The sequence below is a fragment of the Periplaneta americana genome, chromosome 16 (genome assembly GCF_040183065.1).
Source record: "Periplaneta americana isolate PAMFEO1 chromosome 16, P.americana_PAMFEO1_priV1, whole genome shotgun sequence".
Classification (NCBI taxonomy): domain Eukaryota; kingdom Metazoa; phylum Arthropoda; class Insecta; order Blattodea; family Blattidae; genus Periplaneta; species Periplaneta americana.
In genome coordinates this window covers 115,410,892-115,436,853 of record NC_091132.1, presented here as the reverse complement: position 1 = coordinate 115,436,853, position 25,962 = coordinate 115,410,892, and the positions used below count along the sequence as shown (strand labels likewise).

Sequence of the window (25,962 nt, the reverse complement as noted above, 5' to 3'; positions counted from 1 at the left end):
CAAAAGATATGAGAGCCCACAAACTTTTCTATATTAGAAATTCGAAATTTCTTTCACCAGTCTCCAGATGCATTAAAAATGCCAACATGCATGGCTGCGAATTCGATCCCTTCAATGTATAGACTTTGTTTGCTCTTGGCAACGATTTATCATTTATGTATTATTTTAGGCATTATACTCAATTAACATTGTCTCATAATAGTATTCTTAGTTATCCATTCATCGTCATTATTGTAATTAATCGTAATTATATTTATGTGTAATAATTATTTTTGTTTTATGTTTTTTGTTATATTTGTGCTGAACTGTAATTGGCCACTGGCTGTTGTACAGCACATTAAATAAATAAATAAATAAATAAAATAAATAAATAAATAAATTATTATATAAACTGATATTCTTTTTTATAGTTTGAAGAAAGTTCGTGTAAGGGCTTTATCTCCTCATATTCCTGATTCCTGTCCTTTCAAGACTTACAAAGAGCTCAAGAGACATTGGAAGAACATGGTTAGAATTATGAGTATAAGCATACGGAATTAACTTTTTTTAAAACTATGTTGTTAGCCTGTAATATTATTAAGTACCTATACGTAAAGTTAAACTATAATTAAATGAGAAATTTTGAGAAGTATAGTACTGTTGATCTGTTATAAACTCGTAAGCGCTATACAAAAATATATTTATCTCAATCAGTTGTACCGTGTGGGTATCATTAATGTTCTTGAAGAATGTTCAACCAGCGAGTCCCTTATCTTATCGCCTTGGTTTCAGTAACCCCTCCCTGTGTTATCCAGCTGGTTCGTTAATATAGGTAATCAACTCGCATCTATGCTCCCATTATAAATATTAACTAGTGGCTTGTGCAGCAAATGCTGCAAACTAAGTTCATTAGACATTCAAATAAAAATTTTTCGGATTTATCTTCAATGAAAAATACCAGACATTTTGAAAGTTATTTGCTTCCATAATAATGAAACACACTCCCTCTGAATGGTTTTATTATGCCAAATACTTTTTCTTGAACCTATCTACCTTAGTTTTTGAGTTTAAACGCGAAAACGCAAGTAACAATGTCAGGACGATCAGTGGGTTTTTCATGTGGGAGTAAAGCAGTAGCTATTTCAGGTCATTGTCAGGTTTGCTATGCTTTGGAACAATAGACATAGCATCTTGGTATAGTTGCTGCATGTAGAGCTTGAAATGTAGAGGGTAAAATCATTTTATCCTGCTAAGAGATCTTGCTGAAATGATCGAGAAACTACATAATTTTGTAGGCTTCTTATTTTATCAGTAAGTAATACCTTTTGGTCTTTCCTTAGAAACTGTAATTTTTGTGCTCTCTCGAGCTAATACTGAAGAGAATGACGCATATAAATATCTACACCACACCGCCATTAAGCATATGAAAAAGACCCAATCCCATTTGATTAATAACTATAAAAATATTTGATTTTTAATAACAATATTATCATCTCACGTAAGTTTTGTAGTTGAGATATAATAGCCGCCACTCAGTAAATTATAGAAATGAAGATCTAATTTAAGATATTCTCTACATCTACTTATGTAACCCCAAAACGTTTCACTTTCAAATCATCAATGTCATATCATGGCATTAACTATAATAATATTTCATTTTTAATGGTAATAATGTCATCAAACCACCTCAAGTTATGTAGATTTTAATATTCAATACACAGCTATACTCAGAAAATTACACACCGCAGAATCAGACCTGTAAATTATTTTTAGTAAGTCTTGAAGTTTTTAATACCCAGTTGAATTTGAGCTCTAAATATGTCAGCAATCCTGCAGGTCATGGCCTTCGTGTAATAACATGTTGTTTATTGTAGTGTGTTTTGTTTTATTCTGAAATGAAATTAGTTCTCAAAATTGACGAAAGATGAATTTTGGAAAATAGGAATTATGTAGGAAAAATAACGCTTCACTGAATGTTACTATTTTTTCTGAAAATTTTTGGATGCCAAGCTTCAAAATGAGGGGTCATTCATTAAAATCCGTTCAGCCTTTTTCCCGTAATTTCCATTACCACGTCAAATTATATATATTATATATATATATATATATATATATATATATATATATATATATGAATCGGTCAGTGGAATAAGGACCGAAGTCCAGAGAAGTAAATTTTTCAGGAGACGAAAAAAAATCACATCTCCTAAATCAATAGACCAACACTAACAAAAATTTGCACAGTTGTAGGTCATAGTGCACCACTCTGACTAATAATGAACACTCACGTGTGAGTTTAATAGTATGGGTAATAAATAGAATGATAAGTGGTGGACTTTGGTCCTTATTACATTGTTTTACTACGCAAGTGTAAGAGACAAGCACAATAATCTGAAATAGTGAATTCTATTTATTAAATGAGTTGTATTTTCAGAATACACACATCACTTGAGCTAATTGTCTAGAAAAAAAGGATATGACACCAATATGAATAATAATAATACTTACAATAAAGAAACTATTTCAATGTAATGAGCAACTGACTTTTGTCCTTAGTCACTGCCAACATTCTGAGTTCTGCTACCTTCCTCACCCTTAATACTCTGCAAGTACTGCTGTGCATTCTCTCATAGATATTTCAGGAGTTTAGATACATAAATGGGAGGAGTGATAGGAGGAGGAAAAAGAATAAAGTGTATAAGATTTGCTGATGGTATGGCATTGTTAGCAGAAGAGAAGATGATACTAAGGGATATGCTGCTGGAGCTAAATGACAGCTGTGAGCAGTATGGAATGAAGATAAATGCTAACAAGACGAAGACCATGGTCATATGAAGAAAAGTAAACAAGGTAAACTTGCGAATTCTAAATGAGGCAGTAGAGCAAGTGTCCACTTCAGATACTTGGAATGTATTATAAGCAGTAACATGAGCTGCTACCAAAAAGTTAAGAGGAGATCAGCAATGGCAAAGGAAGCTTTTTATGGAAAAGGGAGCATCTTCTGCTAACCTCTGGAGAAAGAACTAAGGAAGAGGCTAGTGAAGTGCTTTGTGTGGAGTGTAGCATTGTATGGGGCAGAAACATGGACATTACGACGAAGTCAAGAGAAGTGACTAGAAGCATTTGGATATGGAAAAGGATGGAGCATGTGAAATGGATCGAGAATAAGAAACGAAGCTGTGTTGGAAAGAATGAGTGAAGAAAGAATGATGCTGAAACTGATCAGAAAGAGAAAAAGTAATTGGCTGGTTCACTGGTTGAGAAGAAACTGCCTTCTGAAAGATGCTTGGAAGGAATGGTGAACGGGAGAAGAGTTTGGGGCAGAAGAAGATATCAGATGATAGACGACATTAAGATAATTAAGATATATGGGTCATATGAAGAGACAAAGAGGAAGGCAGAAAATAGGAAAGACTGGAGAATGCTGGGTTTGCAGTGAAAGACCTGCCCTTGGGCAGAACACTACGAATGAATGAGTGAGTAGATACATCATGTACCTTTGCACTTTTAACAGCTGTGGTCCTGTGGTACATTGAGGTTGGGAGTCACGTTATTCTTAAGGAGACAGAAGCTGCTCATGACCATTCCGCTCATTACTTTACGACCTTTACCTGGTGTTTGTGCAAATGATGGTATGGGAAAACCTTGTATTTTGATACCTGAAACACTTCACCATTTTGAGATGCGCTTTTCTTGAAAAACTGTGTGAAACCCATCAAAGTCTTTGAAAATAGTGTGTGTCATTTCAACAACTTGGAAGTGACGTTTAACAAGTTCAATCCATTTACTCGCGATATCCACTTTTCCACCTGCAGTGCCTCTATGAGACACTCTCCAAATCATACTCGTAGCTCAGCCAATACAATAATGTCCGAAGTCCCGGACATCGGACCTTGTTCCATGGATTGAAATTTTTAAGCCGCTGTAATATAATAACGGGCATGGATATCGGTCATTTTAATAGTGCATAATGTGCGCCTTGCCTTTGAGAGTAAATTGCACTCAAAAAACCATTTTCGACAAAACTTGGACTTCGGCCCTTATTCCATTGACCGCTTCATATATATATATATATATATATATATATTTGTCTAAAATGCTATGCTATAGTAACAGGCCTAAATTTTGTTTGGAATCCTCTATTAAGGACATGATTCTTTTACACGATGTAGGCTAAATGTACCACATGGTACTCACAATTTTATTTCCCTCCAGTAGCGATTTGTGTAAAAAATATATGTGTGGAGTGTTGTTCACATACATAGATGCATGAACAGTTTTACTACCGGTAATACATGTGTAAGCTTACTATTCATAAACTACGTACAATTTTACTAGTTCTAGAATACATGCAAAGAAAAAAAAATTAATTTCATTCACTCGTCCTTTTTCTCGTATACTAAGTCAATTATATCTGTCGATGATGCCTTCGTAAAATATCTGAGTTTCACTGAGACTGAACAGTACTACGCCTCCAAGTTAAATCTGCATCCGGAAAGAATGTAAATCACCATTCCCTCTCCCTCTCGCCTTTGCAACCTATGAGTAAATACTAAGCTGATAAAGAGGTGTTTACTGTTCGTGCCAGCGAGTTGTATGAGATAGTGGTGAATACACGTGTGTAGGAGGTGCTGAAAGTGTTAGTTGTACCCATATAAATAATGTATTGTACCCGTGTAAAGTGCAGTAATCGTTAATTCTGATAGACTATTTTATCCAATTTCAATTATCGTCTTCACGTACAGTGGATACTCAATACTGAATAGTTAATTATTGCAACGAAGTATGTCTAAATTAATATTACTAATATTAATATAATGCACCGTATTTCTTACACACATTATATACATTACCTCACTCATTGCATTATCTCTTGTAACTCGCTCACAGACGAAACTGTAGATTGTATACTATAGTACAGGCAGAATCAATAGGCGGGTTTTTGGTTTGGTATGGAAACAACTCACTCCACACTTTCTCTATCGGTTTATGACCTGAACAAGGAAACCTTTCTGTCGCTCCGTTCGAATGTTAGTTATTGACAAGTGCTTGTCTGTGATACTACTGTGCTACAGTTTGTTCGTAAATACAATATGTCTCATAATAAACAGTATTTTTAAACAGCTACTAATCATCCGAGTGCTGTAATCACTATCATGTCTCAGTCGGGCCCTGAGTCGGGCCCTGATATCAGAAGCCTTACTAAAGGTGGTGTTTATCAACTTCACTGTTTCTTGAAAGAACTGTGAGGACATTAAAAATGTCCTATCATCAATGCAGACAGTCACTGTCAAAGGCCAGTGGCGCTTCTTTACGATTGGTCCAGAAAATTTATGCAAATGGGAGATGAATAGCAGTAAAACAATCATTCTATGGAGCCTAATTTTACATATACAATTCTCTAAAGAGCAAGGCCATTAGCTTTACAAGAAAAAAAAAATAAAATAATCGCATCGTATATGTTAGGGGGTGAAACCATTCCGGAAGTTAAAAAATGTTGTTGTTGTTTTCTAATGCCAGGCGTTTGACAATAAAGTCATTTGACCTCTTGCACTCCAATATTTTTCAAAGATATTATCATGACCAGCCAATGAAGCACAGATTTTGAGGTGTTCCGAATCCATTTCTTGGTTTGAGTTGCACAATGGGCAGTTAGGGGACAGTTAAAAAATGTAAATACCTAGGAATAACATTTAGCAGTGATCTCGGCTGGGGGGAACATGTTACTGACACAGCAGGAAAGGCATGGAGAGCGTTACACTTTGTGATGAGGGTACTAAGAAAAGGCTCTGATAAATCCAAAGAGATTGCATATAAATCACTAGTTCGTCCAGTAATGGAATATGGTGCTGCATGTTGGGATCTTTACAGATTAGAACATATTAAGACACTGGAAAAGATTAAAAAACGGGCTCTCAAGTGTTGTCGTAATATGGTGTTGCATGTTGGGATCCTTACAGATTAGAACATATTAAGACACTGGAAAAGATTAAAAAACGGGCTCTCAAGTGTTGTCGTAATATGGTGCTACATGTTGGGATCCTTACAGATTAGAACATATTAAGACCCTGGAAAAGATTAAAAAACGGGCTCTCAAGTGTTGTCGTAATAATTCACCATTAAAATGGAACACACTCACGGACCGGAGAACGCAAATTCAATTAAGCGCAATATTCAAAACATACAGAGGTGAGTCAGCCGGAGAGAAATAAAAAATAGGTTGCAGCCGCCAAATTACTCTTCAAGGAACGAACACTCATATAAATTGAGGGAAAGAAGACAGAGGACGGACACTGGAAAGTTTTCTTTTCTCAATCGTACTATCAGGGATTGGAATGCTTTACCTGCAGACTTACTAAAGGCTTTACCAATAACCAAAAATGTATTTAAAAATAGGCTTAAGGACTTTACTAATAGACGGTAGTACATTATACACATTACTTAAAGGGTGTAATTGATATCTTGTTATTTGAAGTGTTCTATCAGTGAGGAAGTGTGTTGTGTCAGTGAAGTGTGTAGTGTCGGTGAAATATATTGTGTAAGTGAAGTGTGTTGGTGTCAGTGAAGTGGCTGTGCAAAGTATTTGAACAGTGAAATGGTTAGAAATGTTAGTGAAATCAGGTAGAAAAGTGCAGTGAGTGAGTTGACAGCGAAATAAATGTAGTGCCGAAAGGTACTTGTGAAGGTATGAACCTGTCACACTCGTGGGTCTTAGTTCGAACTTAGGGTTAAGATACAAATTAGATTTACTTTAAATGTTATTTTAAGTGACCATGCTTCATTTAATGTAGGATGCTCCTTATTATTATTATTATTATTATTATTATTATTATTATTATTATTAATTATTGTTTTTTTATTAGTTGTGTTTATTATTAATTGTCATTATTGAGTGTAATTAGTTACCACTGGCACCGGTTATACACCCATTTGCAGTGTGAATAAATACATACAGACATACATACATACATATTTATTTAAAGAATACACGGACAGATGTAGATAATATTGAATTTTACATTTAAATTAATAATATTTTTTTTAGATATTGTAACATTTTATTTTATGCTATATTAAGTTACTTATTTAAGACATTAACAATGGAAAATTGTTTCATTATTTAGATTGTTGAAGATCATTATTAAGTTAATTTAATTTTTTTAGAAATTGTTCACGGAATAAGGTAAATTTCTTAATTGATATGCTAATTATATCTCTGTCAAATGGAGTATTATATTGTAGTCTACTACATATTCTTGACTGCTAAATTTTTAGGAGCTCCAGTGTTTGTTATAATTAGGTAAAATACATTACCGGTATGTTTGGGAATAAAATATTATTAGGATCATAAAATGAAATATTATTTAATAGTTTGTCAATAATACATTAACTTGAGTAGATATAACTGTGACTGGCGAATATTTTATCGACTTTTTTCATTGAATATATGCTATTTCAACACTTCTTGTATTGAATTGTTGATGGACTTCAATAATACAGACGTATAAACAAGACTGAATGAAACTCATTGCATAGAATCAGAATAGTGCTGAGTGCCCAATTTATAAAACGATTTTTTTGTGTCATACCTATTATGTTATTTATTTTATTAAGCTAAGCCATTCGTAAGTGTGCTTTCATTACGAAACTCGTTCATGTTATATTAATATACATATTCCACAATCAGTAAACATACATTAATATTTTGTACTTCAATGTTTAATTTTATCGTGATTTATAAAGTTGGTAAGTATACTGCATGAACATTATTTAGTATTTACTATTTCAACACAACATTCTGAAAATACATAAATACAAAGTATTTGTGTAATGCTAAATATTTGATTTATTTTAAGTTTACATTACACTTTATTACCGTACATTTGTGAAATGACTTAACTTGCAAAATATTATAATGATAATATTGAGTGAAGAATGTAGGCCCCATTTGTAATATATTTTATTTATTTTATAAGTTTTTCTGCAGTGAAAAAGTATCAATGGAGTTATTTGGGACAGGAACATACACCAAGCAAGTTCTGAGGGGTGTAGGAGTCGGGATAGAGAAGTAGGGGTTTGCCAGACCCGCCGATTTCTTCTGCCCCTAGTATAACAACGAGCTACTAATGCTCGTCTCTTGTGTTCACGGGACGCAAATTTAACTTGGAGGCATACTGGTAGTATATCTCTATGCAAAGCTAAGGGGCTAATGATGAAAGTCTCTCCTGTGGTGTAGCATTTAAAGTGAAATGCTTCAATCTTTCAAACAAAAAAGCTTCTTTCATCGGAAGAATTTTATGAAGTTATTTTATGCTCGACCATGCCGAAATGTAGTAATTATACACCTGGTAAAAGCCCTGTAATGGACCTCATTAAAGTACACCAATTCATTAAAGTTCAGGTGTTCCACCAATCAGAAAATACCATTGTAGCAATATGAAAGCGCAAGTATCAATTATTCTCGGATATGCAATCGAAAGACAACAATAAATCAATAAATCACCCATGTTTGAAATAAAGTCAGTGCTGTTGCTATAATAATTAGCGTTAATTGTAAATAATATTCAAATAAATTCAATTTGTCATCTCGTTTTTCAATGTCTAATTCAATTTCAAGGTTATATCAAGATTAATGTTTATTTTACTCTAGATTATCTCAAGGTCAATGTCGACATTTGTTTCTCGGAAAAAATCAATACTTTCGCGTCTGCGCACATCTCACAATTTACGAGGTATTGTACAAGGTCAGTTCCGCTCCTCAGTCAGATAAGAATAACATGAATACTTATGAATAATTTCAAGTTAGAAATATGGTCGAGCATAAAAAGTCGTATGAAACTTGACTATAATGGTAATTAAGACGCTCGTATGAAAATTATGAAACTCGCTTGCGCTGGTTTCATAAACATACTCGCGTCTTAATTACTACCATTATAGGCTCGTTGCATAATGTACTTACTATTATACAACTTCTCTAGTTTCTTAGCAATTTCTAAAAACAAAGAACAAATGGAACTTATCCAGAATTTAAAACATCTCTTTTATCCTGATATTTAAGTCTACAAAACAGCATCTATCTATACTATTAATAAATCTGTAACCAAAATTTTTCTGGTAATTTTCGATTTTTCAAGAATAATTGGTGTTAACATGTATAACTAGCGTTTCAGAATTCTGAAAACTTTTCTTTTAAAATATTTAATATAATTATTAAATTTAGGCCTATTTAATTTTGTAATGTTTTGTTTTTGTGCTATAAGAAATAAAAACTAGCCTACGTTGAAGTTAAGAATCATAGAAACTATTATATGTTGCATACACCTGTTTGTTTCAGTATGGATACAGACTTCCAGAAAAGCCTGAGAAACTGTTCTTTTGCTCCCTTTCGTTCCATTCTCTTAGTCCCATACTGTACACATACCCAAGTCTGTGTGTTCGGCAACATGACTTGGTATTTCTTCGGCACATGGATCACAACACCGTGCTACAAACTTTCTTGAAAAATTTGGCAATAAAACTACCGACCTTATGCGGGTATCCTTTTGGTGTTGAATCCCGAATAGTGTATGCTGTGCCCAAACTATGCCACTGGAGTGAGGTATGTTTGTAAAATCATGGACTGGAATTATGTTCTTGCGACAGAAATTTTACATTTTGTAGTCTGTTAAAACCAATTTTATTAGAGGAACTTACCACAGAATGTAGTTTAAACCAGGGGCGGCCCGTCCTTATGTGCTACAGTGCTACAGCACAATGATAATTTTTGCTCAAATAATGTATTTGTAATACCATAGTATTTGATCTGTCATTTGACAATTTGTCGTGGTTATGTTCATGACTCGTTATAGAGTGTTTAGTCTTCACTCTTCGGTGCCTCAGGGGGTTCGTTGTGCTACTTAGAACTTCACCAAATACTCACTGCTCTGATTGGCTATTTTTACGCGGGAAAGTGCTGTAGTCAGCTTCAGCACGACACAGCTTGGAGATTGCAAAAATAAAGCGTAACGAAAGAATGCTTGTTTGTGGAAGAACCACAGTCTACTATATACAGTCACGAAGCTTGAGTTTTGAGGATGCTAGAAACAATAGACTGTGACGGTTCTATTTTGCATTGGCTGTAATGAGGCGATATTAGCGATCCTAGTGGTGAGCAACTACCTAATGTTTGCATATTTACTATGTATTGAGCTTCGCGACTGTATATACTAGACTGTGGAAGAACTCGGAACTATTTACAATGTATCTGCCATCTATCTGTATGAGGTTCCTCCTGAATCAGCCAGCAAGCGACGGAAAATGGAATCCCAGAAAATTGAAGCCAAGGAAGTATGTGACCGTATAATTCAGGAAGCTACTCACCATTTCCAGTCTTTAAGCTACCTAGACGCAACAAAATTGTTAAACAGCAAAATTTTTGACAATTTTTCACATAATTTTCCTGAACGCGAACTTGAAGTTCTATACGGAATCCATTCTGTGAAGTAACGAAGTTGTTAAATATTTTGGTTACAACACCAATGACTACTGCTGAGCCAGAAAGATGTTTTTCTTGCTTAAAACGCATAAAAACATTTTTAAGGAACACTATGTCCCAGGATTGTCTCACTGCTCTTGCAATACTGTCAATAGAAAAGAGTGTGAAGTCCAAGATGGAGGGGTTTAACACCAGGGTAATTGACAAATTTTCAGTAGGAAGGAATGTCGTCTGGACTTCATATTTCGTCACTAGGCGAGTCTGAAATCAAGATAAATATAAGTGTATACAGTAGGCCGATATAGAGATTGTAGCACACTCATTATTTTGACCACCAGCTGCTACTGGTTTAAACAATTATGTGAGGAGGTGATTTTCAGAAAGACTTGTCACATATTTCAGAATTTTCAGTATGAGCCCAAAACTGCTAACTTAATGAAATACATAAAATAATTGAATGTTCAATTTATTTAACTTCCTTGCAAGCAAAGAAATTCATGCAACATTTTCTAGATAAAATATATATACAGTTTTAATATGCTGTTGTTGTTAACTAATGTTGAGTTCTTCATTAACTCTTCTGCTGTCTAATATTTCTTACACACAATGGGTTTAGACGATGGATAACAGTTACATTATATTCTTATCACAGAAATAATTTGTTTAGCCTATACTAATTTATTTCTGTGGCTTTTGAGTAACAGAATTATAATTGCTGGTTTCAGAGCTTGGCAAAGGCAAACTTGTGTGAGAATCTACTTCCAGCCAACAAATCTGAATTTTTGTCATCAGTTCCAAAATCTACAACATTATCCAATCAACAAAACTCAACTGATAATGCAGAAACTGAGAACAAACTACCACCAGCCATATATAACTGTCTACCACAAATTGAAATGTATAATGTAGGCAAAGGTAGGTCCTTGAAGTTCACAGATGAAAAGGAATATCAATTTGTTTGCAAGTAAAATGTTGTAACATCGATATATTTTATATATACATGTATATCACACATGCACGCACGCACCCCCCCCCCCAATCTATTTACGCCTATCAACTTAGCTCTTTGCTTATATATCCACTCCCTACATGCTTGCCTATCCACACACACACACACGCACACTATCGGTACTGGTACCGGTACCTTTATATTTACCTATTTATCTACAGAGTGGACGGAAACTAACTTCCCATTAGGAATTGCTAATAACTTTCTTCCTAATTTATCTATTGTAATGAAACAAGTTCTGTTGTGGTGTGAAATGGTAGAAATCATGAACAATTAAAATTAAAACTCCACATATGTACCGGCATTTTCCACTAGTGCTCCTAAAGCTATGGTTCCGGTACAGCGATCATCACCGAGTGAACGTCAGCTGAGCTGGTTTCTTTACAGCGAACATCGTCTTTCCTATCGAAAGTATGGGGCCTATGCCATATGGGAATTAGATAGCATTAACTAAGTTTCGAGGCAATAATTCTGCTCAATCATAAGCATTCGAGGTTGGAGATAAGTTTAAGGGTTATTTTTCTGTATTATTACGAAGTACATATGATATTTCCGTGCAGAAATTCTGCGTCATCATATGATGAAGGATGAGTGGAACGGAGAAAAATTCTCTCCACTACCGGGATTCGAACTCGGATTTTCAGCTCTTATGTGCTGACGCTCTATCCACTAAGCCACACCGGATTCCCATCCCGATGTCGGATCGAATCCTCTCAGTTTAAGTTTCACCTCTTGGGTTCCCTCTATTGGCCTACCCTCATGCACTGCGTCATAGATGTATGACAGGGCACAATGTCCACACATGTGCAGAGGTGCACTCATTATGAGTGACTAAGTGGCCGAGATCCGATGGAGTAAGCGCCGTCTTAAATCACTAAGTGATTATTTTTCGCATATCATATACCGTATTGGTCCGAATATAAGCCGCACTTTTTATTCAAATTTCAAACTCGAAAAGTTGGGGTGCGGCTTATTTGCGCGGCCGATAAATTTAAACTTGAAATGTAGCGCATGTTGCTACCGGTAATTTTATCATTTTGAAATGGAGCAACAATGCCACGCGCTCGTGTTTGAAATTGTCAGCAGTCGTATGGTATATGACGCAACAATGTACCAGTCTTCATATTACAGTGATCGTACTCTTTTGTATGATAGGACAGATTAAAACAGTTTGTACGTAGCTACGGGTTCAGCCATGAGCGGAAACGTAGAAAGAAAAGCTTCAACAAGCTTGGGAATTCGGCGCAGTTATGACGCTAGTTTCAAACTTGCAGTTATTCGTCATGCTAGGAGTACGTCTAATAGAAAAGCCGGCAAAAAGTTTAGTGTGGATGAGTCTAATGTGCGGCGCTGGATCGCCTCGGAGGATAAACTGAAAAATGCCAATAGAACCAGAAAATCTTTCAGAGGACCCAAGGCTGGGAAATACCCTGAACTAGAACATAGGGTCCTTTCCTTTGTACAAGACAAAAGGAAAGAAGGGATGCCTATCTCTCGACAAGTAATCCAGGTAAAATCGTTGGAAATAGCGAAGACCCTAAACATTCCACAGATAGAATTCCATGGGAGTATAGGTTGGTGCCGCAGGTTTATGCGTAGAAGTGGCTTTGTTCTCCGACGAAGCACTTCATTAGCACAGAGACTGCCAGAGGATTTTACTGAGAAACTCATCAACTTCCAGAGGCACGTCATTGAATTGCGTCAGCGCCACTCTTACCCATTACACCAGATCGGCAATGCCGACGAGACGCCCGTATTTTGGGACATGCCAAGCAATATGACAGTTGACAATAAAGGGGCGAAAAGCATATCATTGAGAACAACTGGAAATGAAAAACAAAGAATCACTGTGATGCTGGCGGTTATGGCAGATGGAGGAAAACTGCCTCCGTACGTTATTCTGAAGCGTAAAACTATGCCCAAGGAGAATTTACCTAAGGGATTAGTGATTCGTTGCCAAGAGAAAGGATGGATGACAACCGAACTAATGGTGGACTGGCTAGCTACGGTTTGGAATCGCAGACCAGGTGCGCTGCTCTGTAAGAGGGCTATGTTAGTATTGGATGCCTTTAAAGGTCACCTCACACCCGAAGTAAAGAAGAAAATTACTGCATTGAAGACATACCTAGTCGTCATACCAGGAGGTATGACATCAAAATTGCAGGTGCTTGATGTCGTCGTGAACAAGCCTTTTAAAGACCATCTCCGAAAACAGTATTCGGATTGGCTTCTAGAAGGGGGTCATGCATTCACTCCATCTGGGAAGATCAAGAAGCCATCTGTCAGCCTTATGTGTGAGTGGATTCTCTCTTCATGGCACACGATATCACCAGATTCAATCATCAAAGGCTTCAAGAAATGCTGCGTGTCTAATGCTCTGGATGGCAGTGAGGACGAAGTACTTTGGGCGGAGAGTGATGAACAAAATGACAGTGATGAAAGAAATACCGGTACTGGTAGTAGTGAAGTCAGCAGTGACATTGGAGAACACGGTGATTAGTTGTACCGGTATTTTTGGTGATTTACCCACATAATACTGTAATTGAAGAAAAAGTGTTTAAATAGTGTAAACAGTTTTGTAATTGGATAATGTGACAGGTAAATTTCACTGCACTCAATTTTCCTTTTTTTCTCATTCTGCACTCAATTTTTCTTTTTTTTTTTTCTCTCCTTTCCCCCTAAAATTAAGGGTGCGGCTTACACTCGGGCCAATACGGTATTATTATGATGTACCGAAGTACATATGATATTTTCGTGCAAAAATTCTGCGTCATCATATGATGAAGGATGAGTGGAACGGAGAAAAATTCTCTCCGGCACTGGGATTTGAACCCAGGTTTCCAGCTCTACATGCTGATGCTCTATCCACTAAGCCACACCGGATTCCCATCCCAATGTCGGATCGAATCCTCTCAGTTTAAGTTTCACCTCTTGGGTTCCCTCTAGTGGACATTGTGCCACTGTCATACATCTATGACGCAGTGCATGAGGGTAGGCCACTAGAGGCCTTTCCTGCAGTGTCCTGCGATGTGCCATTATGGATCACTTTCTACCTCTGTAAAGAAACTATATACAGTAGAATTCCTCGTATCCGGCAACTGTGGGACAAAGCCAGTGCCGGATAATTGGAAAATATGTTTATAGGTTATGTAAAGACATATTGTACTGCACCAACATTTTTTTCCATATTGAAATTTAGTAATTTTTGTATACATATTTAAAAATAAAGTTTTGAAATACGCACAATGTTTATTTTTAGTACTGAATGCGGTAATGTAGCCTACATTCATCAGTTCGTAATTACAGTAATACATAATAGCGTAAAAAATACTAAAAGTTTTCATAAACTTATGACAATTTTAAATGGCGGCCATGTGACTTGAAGAGCAGTGTAGCCAACGTCGCAGCTATGTAGTGCTCCATGATTTGAACCTCTTTAACATATCTCTAATGTCTGCTTGTTTATTACTCGAATGAAGCTTTTATGCGCTACAGCATAACAGAAAATTTCACACTTTCCTATTTAGACTCATCCAACTTCCCTTCAAAATGGGCGAGTTCAAGTGGTAAATTTAAAGGTATTGCTCTGCGCATTGTTTGCAAGTCCCAAGTGACAACTTATTGATGCTACCCTATCTACGGGGTTTTCTGTCTATGTTTTCATGCTTGAACAATGTAAAGAGTAAATACAATATGCAGCATGTGCGATCCAAAAAAAACCACTTACATCTTTGCCCGACTCTTTCCTTTCGCATGAATGACATTTTTTTTTTTTTTTTTTTTTTTTTTGGTGTAGCCAAAAGTGCCATTGTTTTGGTATTGCCGGTTATTTGGGTGCCGAATACAAGGGATTTTACTGTACTGAGTTTCATAAAAAAATATTAATATATACAAACTTTATAAGCATTTTACAACAGGGAGTTACTTTCTGCCCACACTGTACTTCTGCTTACTGTCTACACATGTGATGATATATTCCAGTGGCGGTTTCTTGGGGGAGGGAAGGGAGGAACGTCCTCCTCACATTTTTCTTCTTTTGAAAGTAAATACCAAATGAAATATATGCCTTGAAATTCGAGGAAGATTCTGTAACTTTTAAGTTCACAGCTATAAGAAAACCTCGGTTGATCGAGTTTTAAACAATGCGCACTCACGTGCTGCTAGAAAACTGTGAGAAGGATGCGAGATTGTATGTGTGGAGGAAAGTCAATCCATTCCTCATTTACTGCAGTTAACAAACATAGACAACAGTGCACTAGCGGCCAGAGAAAGAAGCAGAGTTTTAAAGCGATTAAATGAACGGATAGGGAGGAGATCCTCCTCTGTATCAGCGCATGGGCGGGAAATAGAAACCGACTGGTCGTGCAGCAAGCTCGCTACTGCTGCCATCTATCGATGCTGCATTCAACCAGACTATAACACATCTTGGAGGAGGCAAAATAAAAACAGTTTTAACACAAAGCTATGAAAGACACCATATAAACTTTTTTTTTTAATTACATAACAAAATATAATATTATTCATTGCACTTTATATAAGCTACTACTATTCATGGTTTGAAACTTTCGAGGATATCTGAAAGTTAAAGTCGGGTTTATATAAAACAAAGAGGAAGTAGTTCTACGTTAGTATCGCACATCTTTTTGGCCCCTGAAATTCACTTCCATTCATTGTCTACTAGATAGGACAACAGCCAAGTTGTCAGTTTTGTACAAATATGTTTGAAATTGAAAGTACTCCAAACTAAATTATTTTTAACATAAAAAAATTAATCGGCCACCTGCAGCTTTGAACAATAATGATAGTATGACTTTACAAGAACTGACATTCTTCAAAAGCATGCGACACTGAACTTGTAAAATGTACATGTGGCAACACAGACCACGTGAGTGGGTGCAGTGTTCTCGCTTTCCTAACAGATTATTTCCCATTCCCACTTCCGTAAAACGGTTCTGATTATGTGTTAGTAGCTAGTCTCTTCCAACACGTGTGATGCTGTAGTGTGCGCGAAAAATGCTGCGAGTTTGTGAATTTCCTTGTAATAGTTAATTTGTGCAATTATCCAACAATGAATGGAAGTGAAAACATATTTTGGACAATTCAGGAAACTCAGTTTACAAGAACAGATTATTGTTATACAAAAGAGAAGGCCAACCCTAACACTACCTGGTCTTACAAGTATGCATGTAGGCTAATTTGTATACTTGCCTCGAAAACATGACGGCCTCTCTTCTTGGAATTGGTAATCTCTCATAAACCCCCATCCTCTACTCAACCCCTAGCCGCGTGGCAGAAATACAATGGATCCCAGCATTGTCAAATTTAAGTCATTGCCTCTACCTGTTGGGTTTCACCCGTTCTCAGTGTCTTTTTAGGCATTTGTCGACGTGTTGTTTTATACCGTTGTGCACTTCAATATGTGTAATTTATTCCGGCCATGATTAATGAGTGTTGGAGCAGATGATCCGCAGTCAGGCTTCCTGATTCACCTGAAGATCACGACAAGAACAAATAACACAGTCGAAGAAACAGAATATCTTATTTGCAGAGGAGCGTAGCTATTAAAAACAAAGTGTTAAAATTGTGTCTAACGTTAGAAATTCTATCCATAGAGTAATCGAAAGTTGAGGCAGTTTGATAAGTACAAATCTTAATCACTTAAAATCGGACGCAACCGGCGGAGTTGGTAAAAAATAATATATGGGGCATAGAAATTAAGAATTACGGTTCACCAACTAAAGAGAAAATAAACTAAAACAGAATTCGGTAAGATAGACGATTTTATGCGTGATGTACTTCGTCGAACAGTATGTGAACAGTACGCGAAAGAGATATCGCCAACAGCAAATAAATTTGCGGAAATATTCTGGCCTAATTTGTACATTATGTTTAAGAATGCAGAAAAAATTTCATTCGATTCTATCCAGCACTTCCGGAATTACCAGGAAAAGTGTTTTTAAGGAATATAGTTTGCGAAGAAGAAAAAAAAGCTCATGCCGTTTTCCACTGAACAGCTATTATAGCCAATGCCGCACTTTACATTAAAAATCATAACTTCAGAACTAATAAGGAGCCACTGGCATAGCTCAGTTGGCTGAGTTGACTGCCGATCCGAAGTTGCACTCGGGCGTGGGTTCAGTTCCCGCTTTGGCTGATTTATCTGATTGGAGTTTTTCCGAGGTTTTTCTCAACAGTAAGGCGAATGTCAGGTAATCTATAGCGAATCCTCGGCCTCATCTCGCCAAATACCATTTTGCTATCACCAATCCCATCGACACTAAATAACCTAGTAATTGATACAGTGTCGTTAAATAAAAATAACTAAAAAAAAAACTAATATAGGTTGTTTTACCTGAATTAACTTCAATAGTTAGTGTAGAAATTTACATTTTATAATTATTAGGCCTATATTTTACATAACGGCATTTTAAGGTATAAGAAGTGTACATGCCCCCTTAATTAATTCAGTCATATTTCGTATCTTATAACGATCCTTAGGCCTATAGAAAATTTGCATAGAATCAGCAACTAAACTGGCAGAGAAACAAATATATTCTTTTGTGCTTTAATATGATTTTCGTGTTATGAAAAAATGATGTAAAAGGAATACATTTATCCATGACTGGTATCTAAACTGGTCTTTATTTCACTGTCCTTAGCAACGTAAATATTGACATTATTTACAGCAGTGCTTAAAAGTTTTCTAACTTACAGCAGTGAATTAAATGTTTTTAAATCACTCTCTACATGACAACCAACATATTAGCATAGTTAAAATGAATATATATGAACTTCTTCGCCAACAATACATTACAAAGAAAAGACCTGCAATTTTAAATTCAATTTACATACCAGTAATGAATAAAATACTGTATAGCACACTAGAGTAAACAGATTTTATGCGCTCGTGGAAATTATCACCCAAGGCGAAGCGGATAAAATCTAATTTTACTCTCTTGTACTATAAATTGCTACATTACACCACACGAACACAACCTCACAGAAAACAAAACAAGAGGTGCCAAGACCAACAACGACCAGTTCTGAGGATGACCCATAAAAGGTCGAAACATGTAAACCAGGTACGATAGAATTTAACACAAGGAAGTCATATACTGTAATACATATTCCGAATATAAATTGCTATTCAATGATCACAGTTTCCGAAAATTTTACCAGCGAAACATCCTTAATTAAGTATAAAATTCTGGAACTTCAATAACATGAGAATTTAACCCTTATTATAGGCTATAATTCTGCATTTCTTTGTTTATTTAGGCAACACATGTTAGTGAAAATATAAATATTAAGTGTTTTTAAAATAAGTTTGTTCATTTTTATACCAATTTTGTTTTAGTAATTATAAATTAAGGTATATTTACAAAGATAATATAGTCTCACTGAAAATCGCGGTTTCATGGAACACAGTTTGAAAAATGTTCGCAAATCACAATGACTTCAAGAATTGGCAACTCGGCTAAGGGTTTATCCCTTGCGCGTGCCTGGAGTTAATTGGTGAAGGGTATGAGGGAAGGTCGTCATGTTTTCGTGCGAAGTATAGCATGTTTCTCTTAATGTGTCATTTTGCGCTGTTAACTTCTTTCCTCCTCTTAAGAAATGTGCAGGAGCCGCGACTGATATATTCGTTTTTGGACATTTTATGAGGGGTCAAGACTAAAATCAGTTTTAATATATTGACATTTTGCTTTTGCTTTTGTTTTTCAGACATTCTGAAGCAGCAGGAGAAAATGATTCCTGTGTTCAAACGTAAACTCTGTGCATCTGTAGCACCACAGTCAGTCAACTCTGTTATAATAGAGAAAAAACAATCTCTTCCAGGAGATTTTCAGTCCTTGCCTAATATGAACTACGATTCTGTCACACTGCCTAACAAAGTACCGGTATGCATTTCTATTATTATCATTTATTGTAAGTATTTTTATATAATTTACCGGTAACTTAAAATCTTCGAAATGAGATTAAAGTTTAAGCTAGGATGACCAGATTTCCAAAATAAAAAAGGGACACTTATAACAAGCTGGCATGATTCGACATTTTATCTACGTGCGTTCATTACATACCCTTTTTTCATGCCAGCGAGACAAAACGCGAAATTTACGAAAGCATAAAACAAAAATTTCTTCATTGCCCAGGTTTCAGAAGCAAAGTCGATACTGGTATAGGCCTAGGATTAATCAGTGATTTGTATGTATGACATATAATTTTCCCTTTTTTTAACGAATTTGAGAGTACTGTACTTCTCTGACTTCAGATATCCTAATTTCTTCTTTTACAGTGTTAATCTAGAAATGCATATGGCATTCATTGACTTTAAAAAGGCTTTTGATAAAGTTAATCAGAATAAATTACTTCAGATTTTGGCAGATGATCAAGTACCTCAACAGATTATATAAAATATTTACAACATATATAAAACAACATTGTAATAGTAATTCGATGCAACAATAGACCTTCACAATGGCGACCCATTTATAGTGGAGTACAACCAGGGGCGGCTGTACAATAAGAACTGCAGAACTGCAGAACCGCCATTTACATGGACCTGTAAAATGTAAAACGTGCTTTTATCTAATCTAGTTCATTGTTTCATTTATATTTCCAATTCATTCTCCTTCAATTTGAGATTTTACTGTCTGTAGGAGCCTTGAACTGCTCGAGAATTTTATCTGTAGTGTACTTTTCGGATCTGTGATCGGCAGTTCCTGGAGCTCAATGTAGGGTAGTCGGTAGCAGAAAACTGGTTTCTTTTACCCTCCCATAAGACTGCATTAGAGCTGCAACCGAAGCAGCTCTCTCCGAATATACAAAAGAACTCCCAACACCCTCATTTCTTTATGACCTACGTTAGGAGAACACTAGGCTTCTGGATTTACTATATATCATTACAGTTCCAGTGTGTTGAGTACTGTGGGTGGTTTGATGTGATTAGTCAGTGTGTCTAAGAAAATATTTTATTTTAAAATGAATGAAATGAAGACCTAAACGACCAACCCTTTTCTAAATTAAAAGAGAAATTGCACAGAGAACTCCTAGCTCAATGTCTTATAATCCTGTCTGCCGGTATGGGTGTAGGCTAGAAAAGTTGGCGTAACAAAATTCGGTAGGAGTTAAAAGCGTTCGAACAATAGAAAGTTCCTGATGGTTGATTATTCAGGTATCAACATGTGGAGCATATCGCTACTACGTGTAGTTGTGCCGGGTGGGAGAGGTGTAGCGCATGGGGTGGGTAGGGCGTGCAGATGGTTGGAGTACACTTTCGGGTGCACAGTCAACTTTGAGAAGGCGTTGTAATTACACACATCTGATTTAAATGCAATAAACTGCATGAGTTTGCTAAATACACTATTTTTCATGCAGAACTGCCAACCTTTGTAACCGTGGGCCGCTACTGAGTACGACAAGGCTGTGGTCTTTCACCACTTCTGTTCATTATATATATAAACAGAATCGTTCAAGATTGGCGACAGACATGCCGTGGATTTATTCCAATTAATCGAAATTTGCAGCTTGATGCTTTACTTTTCGCTGATGATCTAGTTCTCATAGCATCAACTGAAGATGATTTACAATATTCAGTACACAATTTAAATATGGTCAGTGAAAAATATAACATGGAAATTAATATTGAAAAAACGAAAATCATGTCATTTTGTGGGAAATTCCCTGTACCAAGCAAAATCTGTTTGAATAATAAAATAATAGAAAGAGTAAATACTTTCACTTACCTTGGCTATACACTATCACCTTATGATGAAGTAGATATTGCTGAAAAAATATGTAAATATAATAAAACAATGGGGATCATTAATAAAATCATGAAACCTTCACTAGTACAAAGACAAACAAGAATACGCTTGTATAAAACCTTAGCACAGACAGTATTAAGCTATGGTAGTGAAGCGTGGACTGTGAAGAATAAAGATGTCAGTAGAATAACAGCAAGTGAGATGAGGTTCATGAGTGCAACTCGCTGGGATCATAAAAAAAATGAGGATATAATGCAAGAACTTCAAATAGAACCCATTATGCAGTTCATCAGCAAATATCAACTTCAGTGGAAGGGTCATCTCGAATGAATGGATCGATGCAGAATTCCAAAAGCACTGTTTCATTACCATCTGGATGGCAAAAGATCTCTAGGTCGTCCAAAGAAGAGATGGACTGAAAATTCTAGTTTGAGACCGTAACAGGCCACTCGGCCTAATACTTAGGAAGATGACAACAGTGTTAATCAAATGTATTTGTGTCCCTAAGTTTTTAAACTCATCAAATCTTTCAAATTTGTTTTAATGTATATGTAATTGCATGATGTGGATTTTGGAAAACTACTAGTAGGCCTACTAGATATTTTGTCCCTGCCAGTATTAATTTTATTTGCAAACCAGTTGAATTTAACACATTGTAGAGTTTCACAGTAAGTAATTTTATGCTATCTTCACGTTCTCCCTACTGAACCATCGGCATAACCTAAGATATTAATTTTGTTTCTTAATTTTGCTCTAGTATTCAAAGATTTGATTGGTCAAATTATTTCCTCTATTATTGGAATAAATAATGTAGGTGATGACGAATCTCCTTGTTTAACTCCTGCATTTACATGAAGATTATTAGATGGAGTAGCTTCTTCTTTGACTTTATATTTGGCATTGGTTATATCAGTTATACATACACATTGTTATTAAGTTACTTACCGGTACTTAATTTCTTTGGAATCCCAAATTCTTTCATATTGAAGTTGTTCACAGATAGTCGCCCTCGGTAGCATAGTTGGTATAGAGTGATGGCCTTCTATGCTCGAGGCTGCGGGTTCGATCCCGGCCGAGGTCGATGACTCATGTCAGTAGATTTACTGGCATGTAAAAGAACTCCTGCGCGACAAAATTCCGGCACACTGGCGTGTGAGCTTCGTTAAATAAACCATAATATTTTTATTCACAGATATCTTTTGTGATTACTGTCGAATGCTTTCTTGAAGTCAGTAAATAATATGTATACTACTTGTGAAAATTCGTATTTCCTCTGTGATTACAAAGCATCCACACATTAATTAAATTATTGTAATTAACTATTCAAAATGATAATAGAAGAAAAAGCACTGATTCAATATGAAAAACTTATCAGATCACCAGGAAACAATTGGCATTCATACAGTCCTCTCTGTAGATTAAAAACTCAAAAAAGTTTCCTATCCATGGTTCAAGAATTAAAACAGAAAATCAACGTCCCGAATTTAAAAGAAAACTTACAAATTAAACCAAACCCTTTAACTCTATAAATATAGAGTATACTCTAAATTTAACACAAGAAATACTGAAATCAGAAGTAAACACTGAAATAATGAAACAGTTTTCTTTAGAGACAATTAATATTAGGTACCCTCCACAAAACTGGCTTCATTTATACACTGACAGATCCTTGATCTCCAGAGAACAAGGTGCCGGTGCAGGTGTTTCGTCCTGTCTCTCTCTTGGATATGGAACAACAAGTTTTGAAGGAGAAATCATTGCAATAAGTGAAAGTCTCAGGAATCTTCTCTGCCACATCAATAAATTTAAGAATGCAGTTATATTGTCAGACTCCAAAGCAGCCATTCTACCAATAGTCTCTAGACACACACCTTCATCTCAAATAGCAGAAATAACTAAAATACTCTCTCAATTAATACCACTCAATAAAAGAATTGTATTCCAATGGATACCATCCCATTGTGGAATCCTGGGAAACGAGAATGCAGATGCTTTAGCAAAGAAGGGCAGCACTGCTACTTACAGACCTGTTACTAAATCTACGTATTACTCTGTGAAAAGATTTATTAAATCTACATACTTAGACTTAGACTTCAACAAACAAAATTTGATAACATAATCTCAAGGGAAAAAATGGAACTCTCTGCATCATAATCCACAGTTGATTCCCAATTTACCACGAAAATCGTCTGTAGCTGCATTTAGATTGGCAACAGGCCATGATTGTTTGGCCAAGCATCTGCATAGAATTGGAATATATCAGTCCCCTAACTGCCCATTGTGCAACTCAAATCAAGAAATGGATTCGGAACATCTCAAAATCTGTGCTTCAGTGGCTGACCATGACAATTTCTTTGAAAAATATTGGAGTGCAAGAGGTCAAATGACTTTATTGTCAAATGCCTGGCATTAAAAAACAACAACAGCAGCAGCAACAGCAACAACAACAACAACAACAACAACAACAACAACAACAACAACAACAACAACAACAACAACAACAACAACAACAACAACATTCAAAGGTTTGTGTTATTCACTCAATCCTTATTTGTTACAGATCATAGTAAACAAGAAGCCACGATCGCGTCCCCAAGTCCAGACTGATGTAGATGTGGAGGCATTAGCAAGGAATAGAGATTTGGCACGTGTTAATACAGCCACACTTGTCAATTGGTTGCGGACCAAGAATGTACCGTGCAAGGTGAAGGACAGGAAGTCACATCTTGTTGAGAAGGTTATGAATCATCTTAATCTTCCACAATTAAATGAAATATTGACTTAAAATGTTCCGTAAATGTATTATGTCATTTTCTTCTGTAAAATGAAGATCTTATTCATTCCTACTTCTACTTAGCTGTTCATTTCTGTACTGTATTTTACACTAATCCCTGATCTTTTGGTTCTTGATACTGTGTCATGTAGTTCTGGCTACCATTCTTCTGTACTGATACTTCCATTTTAATATTGTTCATGTAATTTTTTTTGTCTTGGTCGTATCCGGCCTAGTTTTATTATTGTATGTTAATATGGAACACACAACTACTTACGTACCAGGTGCTGTTATTTTGGCTTTTGTTGTTCCATACATTATTTCCTAAGAAACTGAAAATATTGAACTCTTCGTTAGTTAGTTACACATCCTAGCTGCAGATGTCATCTAAAGTTCAAAATACTTGACTAAGTCAATTGGTTAAATGATTTTTCTGTAGTTTCGAGTTTGCTTTGTGTTGAATTTTTATTTGTGATTTACTCATAATGTAATGTTTTACTACACTTACAAATGAATGTAACAATCATTGTAAATATATAGTTTTCATTTTCACCAAATAGTTCCCATCATTAACAGATTACAGAAATTTGCTCTGTCCTCATTTTGTAGCACTTATGCTTTGATTAACTTATGAAGTAGATTTCCAGATGCCGAACAGCGAAAGTAAAGAGTAACTGCAATCATACTTAAAACTCTGTAAGTCAGATATGAATAAGAGTATTACCAATAGGTACTTTTAATTTTGGCATTCTTTCAGAGGTACCTGTATGCTGTATATTAGATTCAGTTTCTGGTGATCACAGTCTAGCCAACCGTTATGGACTGAACTAAAGTGTCTTATTTATAAAGTAATTATTTTGTAATAATAATTTACAGCATTAGAAATACATTTGAAGTGTGCTGACATCCACTTTCTTCATAAACCTTAAAAAGTGATACAGAATTAATTGTAACTCTGCTTGGTGGATGAAAGCAATGCCATTCAACATCTCAATTGAGTTAAATTTCCATGAAATTCTTTCGCAGTGAGAACAAAATATATTCATTTCCGTGCTTTGTAAGTTCTAACTAAACCTTGTGTTACAGCGTTTGTTACAATGATGTTAACCTTACAGCAACTTGGAACATTATAATCAGGAAACTGAATCTGAAGCCTTCTTTATTTATCGCAAACAGATTGGATAGACATATAATAATAAATAAAGATTTTATATTCAATGTATCACGCTAGCTGTAATGAAAACACACAGCATAGGCCTACAATAGGTACAAACTCTTCAAAATCTTGAGAAAAAAAAATTAGACTTGTCATATTAGCTGAATTGGAGACAAGCGATCTTGTACAACAGTGAACATTTTGCAGAATTTAATTGTGCATTTATTGTTCTTATTTTTCATGTAAAATTGGATACCAACAAAAATATTTATCTTTCACTTTGAAATGTTAATTATGTGTTGTGCAGTACTTATAAAGTTTGTGTTTATGAACTATGTGAAGGCTGAAATATTTCAACAGTATCTCAAACAGATTGCAATAAAATTTTATTTTTTATTAATGATAATGCTCATATGATCAAAGTTCTCTTTAGTTTTTTTGTGTGTGTGTGTGTGTGTGTGTGTGTGTGAGACTGTGAGAGAGTGTGTGAGAGAGAGTGTGAAAGAGAATGTGAGTGTGTGAGTGAGTGTGTGAGTGAGTGAGTGTGTGAATGAGAGAGTGTGTGAGTGAGAGAGAGTGAGTGAGAGAGAGAGAGAGTGAGAGTGTGTGTGAGAGTGTGTGAGAGTGTGTGTGAGAGAGTGTGAGAGAGTGTGTGAGAGTGTGTGAGTGAGAGAGAGAGAGAGTGTGTGTGTGTGTGTGTGTGTGCGCGCGTGCGTGCGTGCGTGCGAGCGCGCGCGTGTAGCATTTTGACAGGAGTGTAGGTTTGAGAAATGAGGCTTGCCGAGTTTCTCAAATACCTGAATA

At 35.8% G+C, this 25,962-nt stretch overlaps 1 protein-coding gene across 1 annotated transcript; it reads left to right on the top strand.

Moving 5' to 3' along the window:
- Window positions 1-419: 419 nt before the first annotated feature.
- Window positions 420-25,675, top strand: LOC138691123 (uncharacterized). Its single transcript, XM_069812856.1, has 5 exons — window positions 420-507; window positions 9,314-9,577; window positions 11,179-11,368; window positions 19,188-19,363; window positions 23,790-25,675. The coding sequence occupies exons 1-5, from the start codon at window positions 505-507 to the stop codon at window positions 24,012-24,014; spliced, it is 858 nt and encodes a 285-aa protein (XP_069668957.1). The 5' UTR covers window positions 420-504; the 3' UTR covers window positions 24,015-25,675.
- The last annotated feature ends 287 nt before the right edge of the window (window positions 25,676-25,962 follow it).